The sequence below is a fragment of the Lactuca serriola genome, chromosome 9 (genome assembly GCF_051521515.1).
Source record: "Lactuca serriola cultivar US96UC23 chromosome 9, Lser_US96UC23_V15, whole genome shotgun sequence".
In the NCBI taxonomy this organism is placed as follows: domain Eukaryota; kingdom Viridiplantae; phylum Streptophyta; class Magnoliopsida; order Asterales; family Asteraceae; genus Lactuca; species Lactuca serriola.
This window is the reverse complement of record NC_136416.1, coordinates 141921778-141934798: the sequence shown is the minus strand read 5'-3', so window position 1 is coordinate 141934798 and position 13021 is coordinate 141921778. Positions and strand designations below refer to the sequence as shown.

The window sequence follows — 13021 nt, the reverse complement described above, 5'->3', positions numbered from 1 at the left end:
GGGTAAAAGCGATATCTCGGCCACTCGATGATTTGATTTGACTTATGTGCCAGGCCCGGTCAGAACTGAATTGATGTGTTCGATTAAGTTCTATGTCAAATAAATCTGAAATCGAGAAACCAAGTGCTAGCGAATTAGTTCCATAAAATTGTCAGCATGATATCTAAACAGAGGACTGTACGATCCCTTATCTGAAGGAAAAGATTGATTAGATCAGAGTTTGACAGCGTCTTTGAGAGCTACGATTGCTAATCGGTTTATACTTGTGTATATAGTTACTAGACTTATCCAAGTGGGAGACTGTTGAAATAGTGTCTAAGGCTGCAACTATATTAGACAAGTATTTGACCCGGTTGTGCATGGTCCTATTGGGTTGCCTTCACCATAGCAACTTGACTGGATGATTTGTAATGAGAGAAGAAATATTATTAATATATTATGTGAATAGTATAAGGAATAATAATATTGTTATTTGATTAATATAAGTCATAAATTAATTAGGAATTAATTCAGTGACTTAAAGAGATTAATTGAATAAAGGGGCATAAACTGTCAATTGTATGATAGTTGTACTTTGGGCTATAATCCTTTATGGATAAGGGGTGGACGGTTTCTAGGGACTTAGGATAGGCTTAGAATTCGTCCAAGGCTTATCATTAGGGTATTGGATTTCTTAGGGCCTAAGTTATCCAATTAGGGTTTGAGGGTGAAACCCTAGGAGCCTCACTGGTATAAATAGACCCTAAGGGTCAAGGAAAATCGGCACCTATGCTCTAGAAGAAACCCTGGCCGATTCTTGATCCCCTCTCCTCTCTCTTCAATCATCCTCTTGCTAGTTAGTGTTTGTAAGCCATTAGAGGAGTGACAATTGTGACTCTAAAGCTCCAAGGACAAGAAGATCAAGCAAGTGATTCAAGGTAATCTTCTAATTCTGATTTCTTATTGTTATTATACTAGATTTACCATTAGAAGTCTTGGATTCTATGCATGTTCAATTAGAGAAACCTAGATCCAAGCATTAGGGTTTGTATGTGCACATAGGATTGTTCATATGGCTAAAACCCATCAATATGATCACATGTGATTAAGTACATGAGTACAACTATTGAGTTGAGAAAGAAATAATGAATCTTGTCCACATAAATCATATGTAATTAGGTACATATAACCACATGTGATTATATGTATTTAATCACATATGATTTTTGTGGACAATATTCATTTTTGCGTTTTTAATTCAATAGTTGGCGTTGTGTATTAAATCACAAACTGTTTACCTGAAAAAGATTTGTTTTCACGTTCTTGATTCAATAAATCATATGTGATGAAATATATATATATATATATATATATATATATATATATATATATATATATATAATCACATGTTATTATATACATGAGAACAACTATTGAATCAAGAATATTAAAAAGAATATATGTCCACAATAATCATAAGTGATTAAATACTTATAATCACATGTGATTAAATATATGAGAAAAATTATTGAAATGAAAAATCAAAAATGAATATAGTTCATGTAAATCATATGTGATTGGATACATATAATCAGATGTGATTATACGTTTCTAATCACATATGATTAAAGTTGACAAAAAATAACTATTGAATCGAGAACGCAATAATGACATATGTGATTAAATACATTTAATCACATTTGATTAAATATATCTAATCACATGTGATTATATGTATCTAATCACATGATTTATATGGACAAAAAAGAATATTGTTCATATAAATCATATGTGATTAAATACAAATAATCACATGTGATTATATACACATAATCATAGGTGATGGTGGTGTGTAGTGATGTTTGGTCGTGGTAGGTGGTAAGTGGTGGTGGTGGTGAAGGGTGGTGGGGTGACATGTAGGGTGTTGATCATAGTGGGTGGCAGGTGGTGATGGCGAATGGTAGTGGTGGTTGGTGGAGACAAGTAAAGGTGATAGGTGGTGGTGGGTGGGTGGCGGTTGGTGGTGAGGATGGTGATCGTGTATGTTGGTTTTTGTGGGTGATGGGTGGGGTGGTGATGGGTGGTGAAGGCTATTGGTAGTGATAGGTGTGTTGGATATAGTGTCTAAGCGCATAACTATATTTGGTATGTACTTGACCCGACCCGGCATGGTCCATTTGGCTTGCACTTCACCCGAACAATTTATGGATAATATTTGAGAATAGTACAAGTTATGATTTATTAATATATTATAAGTTCTAATATATTAATATAAGATCATATTATTTAATTAGTAGTGATCTATAATTAATCTAGGATTAATTTAGTGATCAAAGATATTACTAATTAAATATGGGCTTCTATATTTATATAGTGTGGGCCTATGCTTATTTGGAATGGGCTAGGCTTGGATGGAGAAGTCCATGGATACTTCATGGAGCTTTAACCCATGGATCTCATGGAAATGAAGAGACATGGGTATTAGGGTTTACTTAGATGTAACCCTAATCCACCACACTATATAAAGGAGGTCTTGGTTCTTGAAATCACACTAGTTGACACTTGTTGAGGTGAGGGCGGATTTCAAGAGAAGTGGTGACTATTCTCTCAAAGTTCCAAGTTTGTGGTGATTTGTGACTTTCATTTGAGGCATCCACACTATTGGTGCTAGGCTCAAAAACTCCAAGCAATCAACTACAACTAGAAGGTAAGTGTTTCTACTAGCTTTATTTGATTCAAGTTCCCCATGCCATGCTAGTTAGGATATAAGCCTTGGAAAAATAATTATTTGCATGTATCTTAGACAAACATAGATCCACGGTTTATTAGGGTTGCATGTACACTTAGGAAGTGTTAGAATGCTCAAAACCCATCAAGGTGGTGGGTGGTGGTGATAAGTGGTGGTGGTCGGTGGTGATGGGTGGTGGTGGTGGGGGTGGCAGTGATGGATGGTGGAGGCAGGTGGTGGTGATGGGTGGTGTGTGGTGATTGGTGGTAATGACAGGTGGTGGTCATAATGGTAGGTAGTAGGTAGGTGGTGGAGGTGGGTGGGGTTGAAGGGGAAGGTGGTGGTAGGGGTGGTGGTGATAGGTAGTGGTGGTTGGTGGTGATGGGTGGTGGGTGGTGGCGGGTGCTTGTTTTGGTGCATGGTGAGTGGAGGTGGTGGTGAAGAATGGTGGTGATAGGTGGTGATGGGTGGTAATAGGTGGTGATGGGTGATTAAGGTGGTTGAGGAGGTAGTGGTGGGTGATGGAGGTAGGTGGTAATAGTGGTGGCAGGTGGTTGTTTTTGTGGGAGAAGGGTGGGGGTGGTGGTAGCAGGTGGTGGTAGAGGTGGGTGCTGGTGATGAGTGGTGGTGGTCGGTAGTGATGAGTGGTGGTGCATGGTAGTGGGTGAGTAGTGGTGGGTGTGGTGGTTGGTGGTGGTGACGGGTGGTGGTGATGGGTGTGGAGGTGGTAGTGGGTGGTAGGTAGTGGTAGCGGGTGGTGGTGGTTAGGTGGTGGGTGGTGATGGTGGTGGTGGGTGGTGGTTTTAGTGGGTGGTGGGTGGAGGTGGTGGTGGTGACGGATGGTGGTGATGGGTGGTGGTAGTAGGTGGTGATATATGGTGGTGGTGGTTGGTGGTTGGTGGTGGTGGCGGGTGGTGGTAATGGGTGATTGAGGTGGGTGGGGTGGTGGTGATAAGTGGTGGAGGTAGGTGGTGATGGTGGTGGTGGGTAGTGGTTTTGGTGGATGATAGGTGGGGGTGGTGTTAGAGAGTGGTGATGGTCATGGGTCGTGATGGTGGTGGCGGGTGCTAGTCGTGGCGGGTGGTGGTTTTAGTGGGTGGTGGTCGGTGGTGTTGGTCGGTAGTGGTGATAGGTGATTGAGGTTGGTAGGGGTGGTGGAGGTAGGTGGTGATGGTTGTGGCGAGTATTGATTTTGGTGGGTGATGGGTGGGGGTGGTAGTAGCGGGCGGTGGTGAAGGTGGGTGGTGGTGATGAGTGGTGGTGGTCGGTAGTGATGAATGGCGGTGCATGGTGGTCGGTGTGGTGGTTGGTGATGGTGGCGGGTAGTGGTGGAGATGGTGGTGGTGTTGTAGGTATGTAAGTCCCTAATCTGCTTGTGTATCAATCAGATCCGTTTGATGGTGCGGAATCCCAATCAACTGGATGATGTCAGATCAAATAGAAGAGAAGGAGAAGAAGAAGAAGATGATGAATCTGATGGGTTTTGGCTATAAGAACATCCTATGTGCTCATACAAACCCTAATGCTTGGATCTAGGTTTCTCTATTGTACATGCAATTTATCCAAGACTATAAACCCTAGATCTAGCATATGATAATCAATATAACATATAATTAGGGTTTAGATCATACCTTGATTGTTATGTAGCAAGAACAATCTCAAATCCTCCTTGTAATGACTTTAGAAAGCTTAGAGTCACAAATGTCACTCCTCTAATGGTTCACAAACACCAAGAGCAAGAGGATGAAGAAGAGAAGAGAAGGAGGCCCTCAAAAACGTGTGGAAACCCTAGATAATTTGTTCACCACATTTTTGGAGCATAAGGGTTCTATATATAGTGAGGCTATTAGGGTTATCTCCCTAATTTGGATGCTTAAGCCCTAAGCAACCCATGGACTCCTTTCCTTAAAGGCCTTGGACGATTTCTAATGGGTTTCCCCATAGAATTCGTCCAACCTTATAATATATAAGGCAATCCATAGCCCAATTGCAATTATCTTATAATTACAATTCCAGTCCCTTAAGTTTAATTAATCTCTTTTAGTCACAAACTTAATTCTTATTAATTCTTGACTAATATTAATTAAACAATATGATTTCTCCTTTAATATATTATTCCCATAATATATTAATAAATCATATTTAATCCTTTTTCTCCATAATTCATCCTATCAAGTTGCTTTGGTGAAGGCAACCCAAAAGGACCATGCACCATCGGGTCAAGTACATACCAAAATAGTTATGGACTTAGACGCTAATCCAACAGTCTCCCACTTGGATAAGTCTAATAACTATTCTGCGTATGACTTCAGATCCTGATCTGTAATCGTAGCTTTCCAAAGCTGCTGTCAACTCTGATCCTATCAGATACGCGTGTCCTTTAGATAAGGGATCATATATTCCTCCATTCTAGATATCGTATAAGACATGATTTCTAATCATTCTCTCTGTACCATTTCTCGACTTCCGATTTATGACGACTGACTAATTGAACAAATCAAATTAGCCCTAGCCCGGCCGAGCATTTACGTTTGTCATCACTAAATCATCGAGGGGCCCAAAGATATCGCTTTTATCCTTCTTTGGATAAAAGGAACGGATAAACTTTGATTCAATGCTCGCTTGCACTCACTCATCGAATCACACACAACAATATGTTTTATGACACCAAGTTACTGGTGCGTTTACATATTATAAATGTGCAACAGATTTGCAAGATACAACTCACACATCTCGGTTTCAAGAATATAAGATATTATCGTCTCACCAATCACTGGTGATACAATTCATGGAGTGATCCAAGTGAGTGTGGGTTTAATCCAATGCTTAAATCATATTCATAAGCACTCATGAACGTTGCAGCAAACATTTGCTTATGTCTAATACTCTTTAGACAATCCACAAACCAATTCATGACAGTCTTTATTCATACCTACTTCCAACATATGAACGACTGTGGCCCGTTCAAATAATTTGACTGTTCTAAACCAATTAAATTATTTAGGAAGTCAAAACATGCAAAGTGAAACACAAGGATAATACTAATCCCATATGGCCTCAAACCTTTGAGTATAAATAAAACACCTTTTATTTATCACCATATCGATTACTCATTATTTGTTGTTTCGGGTAATCAACTTTTTACTTGAATTATTACAACACTTGTCCCATGCTCTTAGCATGCACACAATGTTTACCTATGATTCTTGCTTTGTGAAATAGATCAAATGAACACATTTCCAATTATACTCATTTCACAACTTCAAATCCTTTTTCATAAATGAAAGAATATCAAATTCTTGCCACTTATAGAATATGTTAGATTCTAACATTTTATGCAATGATCCTTTTCGTAATGTCATAGCACAAAAAGTCACAAAGACTATTGCCAACGATATTACAAAGTCATCTATCGGAGATTGTTACAATACAATTCCTTAGATATGATGTCTCTCACTCAAAGTACATTCCTTTGAACATCCTTTTGCATAAAAGTTTCTAATCTAGACATATATTTTCAATATTCAATTCCCAATATGGACACGTTTCCATATTTTCCATATGACTACTCATTCTTAATAGAATCTTTTCTATTCATATCGGTATGGTCCATTCAATACTATACTTCCAACTACCCACAAGCGACCAATCCTCGGCGAACTTTGGATTGTCCTTTGATAGTTGTTTAATTATCTTAGTCAAAACCGATTCTTGTCCTTTTTCCCTCTAAATGCGCTAGACATTTGGAAAATTTTAGAATTGTCAAATATTATGGCATTTGCAATCGATCCTATACTCGAAGCGTATTGGACATGATGCATAATGTCTCACATGAAGATTTAATACTTTATTAATCTTCTGCCATAATATTCTATGTGCTACGTTCTCAACATTCAAACTATGAATAGGAATGTCGTAATCATAATCGAAATTTGAGAACACACTATGTATCCTTGACTAAATTATTAACATTCCACATCCTAAGACTTTAGATTTGAAATGAAGCATAATATTCTCTCTCTTAATTATAGCAAAACAACTTTTCAACTATTGCGACTTTGCAAAGTATAACTCTTGTTTTCTATAATTAATATTGCTAACTTGCAATACTTTCCATAATAATCATACTCTATCATAACATTTATGCTCCCACTATCATGATGATTATTATAAACATAACACTTATGCTCTCACTAGCTTTGACATGTCTTCAGAAACCAGCTTAACTTCTAGAAAAACAATACTTGTTGAATTTCTTAAGTTCATGTTTCTAATACCTAATGCTTTGATAATCCTTTATCTAAGCTTATACACCTTTCCTTTAGATAGCTCATATGTGTGTCTAAACAATTCAGACTAATTGCCAAATCTTACAATTCGAATCATGGAAAGGGATGCCGTAACCATAATCGAATTCGAGAATTCAGTTCCACAATCACTATCTTCTTAAAATCTTTCTCAGTGAAAGCACTTCCTCACAGTCACTTTCATGAAGGAGGGAATCTTATGACACTTAGATTTTAATGGTGTATGTGTTCCTATCCATGTGAATTTGTCAAAACCAAAGTTTACGACAAATTCAGACTTATATGGACCGAACTTTCTTAATCTTGATTTCTTGCCTTATGGTAGCACGTGTCACACCCCCCACTACAAGAAAAAGTCCCTTTTACGACGTGCAAACCACGACACTCGTTGATTTATGTTACGCAAAGGAGAGTGACATTAAAAAAACGTCATCTCTTCAAAAAATTTAAGGATAGAAGACACGCATTATTGCGTGCCCTTAAATTAGTGTTTTAAAAAAAACACGGAGAGCACCTATAATAAAATGCGCGTCGTCTAAGGATGTCGCTTAATATTTTTTAATGGAACGCGCGTTCCATAGTTGGGGAAAGGGGGAAATGAAATTCTGAAAAAATTAAAAACCCCGCCTTCCTTTTTTTCTCCTTTCCCTCTTGCCCAAATTATGAACGCTCCTTCCTTACTACCGCCTACTTCTTCCCCCACTTACTTCTACCCAGTAGAACCAGCATATCTCCCACTCGATGTTGAAATTGTTAGAAAAAGCCCTAATTATATTCTCAAGTCTCAATATTAGGAATGTGAATCTTAATTCTCGTTTGTTTCAGATTCCCCACAAATAAATCGAAAAACACATAGACGAAGAACCGTAACTTTGCTCCATTAGCTTCCCGATTGCATCTCGTCATCACCTTTGGAACTTCTGCGTTAGAGACCCTGGTAATCAATTTATTTTTCATTTCTTCACATATCTTTTTCTAGTTTTGAATGATTTGTTGCTATTTGGGAAGGAATAACGAATTCATCCTCTCCACCAGCCGAGAACCTTCACTCTCTCCTTCTCCTTTTCTCTGTAAACCCTAATCCGCCTCCATTACTACCGAATCCCTTTTGTTTATCCTAAAGGAATAACGCAACCAAGCTCGTATCTCAGATCAAGTACTCCGGTGTGGAGTTAAGAATTGAGGGCCCACTTCAGGCTTACATCCTCGTTGACGTACATCACGTGATATTCCTCCGGTGTGGAGTTAAGAATTTGGGGGTTTCTTTCAAGAAGCAAGTACAATGTACAGCAACTAAAGTTTACTTGGTCTCAAATTCTTCTTGCCCAGGTTGTTTTTTTGCTCTCATTTTACTTTTAGTTTTCCCGCATCTTCTTATAGTTCCGAGATGCTTTCCATGTGCTTGTAAGCTTGCTAGTGTTTACAAACTTATTAGAACGCATAAACTCATTTATATCTTGTAATCAGCTTCATGTTTAATAAGAATATATATTGCGCATTTTGATTGTAGTCTGAGGCTTGTAAGGTTTTCAGGTCATATTGAATCAAAACTGCAGAGGCTAAGTTGATGATCTGTTGTGAAGTGTATGTTGCTTTACGCTAATATATGTTTATTTTTTCAGGTTCCAATGGCTCCAAAACAGCCAAACACAGGACTCTTTATGGGTCTAAACAAAGGGCATGTTGTCACCAAGAAGGAATTAGCACATCGTCCTTCCGACAGAAAAGTGGTAAGTAACAAATCATGATATCTAAATTGTGTTGAGTTTCTTTTGGTTAAATTAATGGTTGTGTTTCTTTGGATTATATATAGAAAACAAGCATAAGATTACACTTCGTGAGAAACCTTATCATGTATATTTGAGATCTTTTGTCTTTAAAATAAAGGGCTTTGAATACTTAGACCAAAAGCAGTTTTTTCTACCTACCAAGATTAATAACACACTGCCTGAATTCGTCAACTTTAGAAAACTCAAAACTACATGTCTGATAGAACCCTGAGTGTATTTTACTGGAGCTTAAAGAACGTGACATTTTAATTGATATGGATAATGATTCAGAATTTGTCTAACTGCCTGTTAAACCTAGCAAAACGAGTCTTTGTCTTTCAGGCCAGCAATGCATCTATATCCTCTCATGTTCAAGTAATTTTTGTATATACTCATACGATGCACATCAGATAGGTGATTAGATTATTCAGGGCTAGAGAGAGTGTCTTTGGAGTAGCTCATCTGAATCAATTGTATGTTTGTGTATAAGGATTCATTAAGAGGAAAAAATGTTAGAGCTCTGATAAGTGTTGATTCTTTAAGCCTCTATGAAAAAGCTAAACTTTATTTTATGTCAACCAACACAAAGTGTGATCACTAACACCTTAGTTGGGTGTCTGAATACTGTAGGCTGAGACAGATAGGGAAGCAGGAGGAAACAAGGGTGTCTTTGATAAACAAATTCGTTTAAAGATTTTTTCACCTAATGTACTTGACATTACCCGTGTGGATTTACCTGGTACAACAAAAGTTCCTGTTGGAGATTAGCCATCAAACATTGAAGCTCGTATTAGCACAATGATAATGTCATACATTAGGCTTCCCAACTGTTTAATCCTAGCTGCCACACCCGTAAATGTTGACCTTGCCAACTCAGTTGCACTTCAAATCGCTGGAAATGCAGATCCTGATGGTAGGCACTGATTTCATTGAGTGATTTTGGTAGAAAAACTAGAAATAGAATGAAAGTTCATCTCTTTAACATGTCTTCTTTTCTTTTTGTGCCGTTAGGTTACATGACAACTTTGTAGCCAATTTATTATGTGACTTATTAGTTATATATTATGACTTTTTCAGGAAATATTAATGGATTGGTAGCAAGGAAGAAGTTAGCACAAGCTCATTGGTTAGTGGGGTATTGGATTACTTACAATTCAAAGATGTAGATATGGTTATAGAGGTATGATCTTTTAAAAAAATCAATACTATTTGTTTTATGTCCTAATAGTTTAATCACTAGAGAAAATAGTCAAATGGCTAAATTAATAAAAACATAAAATATGAACACATAATTTGACAACTCTATTGATGAGCCCAAACAAATGTTGGTTTACCAAAGGAAGAGAAACAAAGCACGCCAAGGGGCAGCCCAATTCACGGGACATAATCCATGAGAATCAATGAGGGGCAGTTTAATCTTTTTTACTTTTTTATTGTTGTGCACACTTTAGTTGTCCATTTGTGGTGTTAGCACTATCTGTGTTCAGACAGGCCTTTTGGGGATCACTACCTGCCTTTGAGTATTTAACCCTTTTGTTCCCTGGTTGTCAAGGGCAGAGAATATTGTAGTTATCTTTTTGATTTCTGGAGAGTTTCATTCCTCTCGAAAGAATGAACCATTATCTTTGAATGCAAGTTTTTTTATTCCATTCTGCTGTGTTAATAGTTGGATCTACTGTTTCATTGTTATCCCAGTTTCTTATCATCTATTTGTGAATGCAGGCTGTAATTGAGAACATTCCATTGAAGCAAAAAAATCTTCAGTGAAATTGAAAACATTTGTCCTCCTCAATGCATTTTAGCAACCAGCACATCCACCATTGACCTCAATTTAATTGGATAAAAAATCAAATCTCAAGATCGAGGTATCAGGGCAAATTTCTTCAGGTTAAACAAAATAATCCACATCTTTATCTTAAGATTATTTAACATTTTCAACTAATAATTTCTTTTTTTTATTAAATGAAATGATTACAATCCAGCTCATGTGATGCCACTACTGGAGATAGTTAGAACAGAAAAGACATTTGCACAAGTGATTCTTAACCTAATGACAGTTGGAAAAGTCATAAAAAGAAGCGCCTGTTGTTGTGAGGAGTTGTACATGTTTTGCTGTTAATCACATGTTTTTTCCATACACACAGGAGGAGCAAGAATACACATTTTCACCTATTAATATTTAACGCCCAAATCCCTTAGTTTGCAATAAATATATTTAATCAAACGAGTTACTGTTGTAGGAAGTTGACCCTTGTGAGGACTTGACTGATGATGACATCAGAACTGCCATACAAAATGCAACAGGCCCTAGATCTGCATTGTTTGTACCTGAAGTAGGTCTTATTTTTATAACCCCTCACTCACAAGTCACATCTACATACTTTTTATAACTTAATATTTTGTTACACAGGTTCCATTTGAAGTTCTAATTAGACGACAGATTGCTTGTTTACTAGATCCAAGCCTTCAATGTGCAAGATTCATATAATTGGACACTAAGCTGACTGATTTGTTCATGTTTTAGATGGGCCATCGATGTATGGTGAATGAGTTACAGAGATTTCCTGTTCTCAGAAAGAGAATGGATGATGTCATAGGGAATTTTTTAAGTGATGGTCTTCAGCCTTCTGAAACCATGATTGGGCACATAGTTGAAATGGAGGTAGGTATCATTATCTCTATTTTTTATTTTTATCGTTACATGGCTGAAAATATTGCTTTTTTGGGTAGATGGATTACATAAACACATCACACCCGGATTTTGTGTGTGGGAGTAAAGTTGTGGAGGTTACCTTGCAGCAAGTGAAATCTTCTAAGCTTGCAACAACAGTGTCGAGGCAAAAGGTGTGGTTAATATATCATTAATAGCTATAATATTATGTTTTATTGTAAGTTTTGTGGTTTTGCATGTTTACTTATATATTTTTCTTGATTGATGTTGTATTTTGTAGGATGGAGTTGAGTATGAAAAAGCTCCACAATCTAAAAGGGGTATAAAGTCACGTGCAATTCTTTCTAGGCCTGTTAATGGAATTGTCATAGAATAGGTTCTCTTTTTTGCATTTAACTTTTAAACACGTTTTACCATTGTTGTTGGATAATATCTTAGAGAAGCAGATTCTTTTTCTAAATTAAAAAAAAAAAAAAAAAAAGTTAACATAGCTTTCCAATGGCAAAATAATATCACGTTTTGTTCTTCTTTCTGCCTTTGAAACTGCAAGAGATGCTGGAGCCCTTAGAGAACCTAAGAACAAAATGAAGAAGTGAGTTGAAGATGGAGAAGTGAGTTGAAGAGCTGACATGGAGATTAGACTTTGAAAAGCATTTGAGGGTATTTTTTTGATATTTCTTGTATCTAATTAGTTTGTAAATTTTTGTTACAACTATTGATTTGTTTTATCTTTCCATGAAATGTTACATTTGACTACTATTGGAAGGATTATTTGTATGACATTAAATTTTGTGCAATGTATTGTATTTTTTGTATATGGTATTTTATTTTTTATTATGAAAATGCAAATTTAATTTGAAAATTAGTATATCTATAAATATTTTAAAAAAAAAATTAAAATAACGATACGCAAAAATGTGTGTCGTCTTTATTTATGACATGGCCTTTCTTGACACGGGCTTCCTTGATACGCATTGCGTGTCATAAATATGCGCGTCGTAAGATTACGACACGCAAATGCGTGTCTTCTTCCTTTATGACAGGGCCTTCGTTGATACACATTGCGTGTCATAACCGCGCGTCGTAAATGCGCGTCATAAATGCGCGTCGTAAATGCGCGTCGTAAATGCGCGTCGTCTCTCTTTATGACAGGGCCTTCCTTGACGCGCATTTGCGCGTCGTCTGAGCGTTTTACGATGCGCAATGAGCGTCGTAAAAGGCTGTTTTTCTAGTAGTCCCGAACCAGACGGCGGAAACGTCCGAGGGCTATTGTGAGTTAATTGAATACCATCACAATGATTATACATGAATCATAACATCATTCATCACCATGCATTGAAATATTACAACTGATATTGTTTACATTCAGTACATTGTTCTAAACATTACATTTCCATAACATAAACCGTTCGATACTAATTTAAACAAAACACCATGACATCACTGGATACATATTCTTTGGTTTACTTGTTACCTGAGAATACAAGTATTTTGGAAAAACGTCAACATATGAAATGTTAGTGAGTTCATAAGTAATGTTTGAAAAGAAAATGATTTTTGTGAAGTT

General features: G+C 37.0%; 1 protein-coding gene across 1 annotated transcript; it reads left to right on the top strand.

Annotated features, from left to right (window-relative positions):
• Positions 1 to 9581: 9581 nt before the first annotated feature.
• Positions 9582 to 11830, top strand: LOC145076138 (dynamin-related protein 3A-like). Its single transcript, XM_079022122.1, has 10 exons — positions 9582 to 9696; positions 9861 to 9945; positions 10235 to 10348; positions 10450 to 10508; positions 10766 to 10818; positions 11024 to 11116; positions 11194 to 11205; positions 11308 to 11445; positions 11514 to 11627; positions 11735 to 11830. The coding sequence occupies exons 1-10, from the start codon at positions 9582 to 9584 to the stop codon at positions 11828 to 11830; spliced, it is 879 nt and encodes a 292-aa protein (XP_078878248.1).
• The last annotated feature ends 1191 nt before the right edge of the window (positions 11831 to 13021 follow it).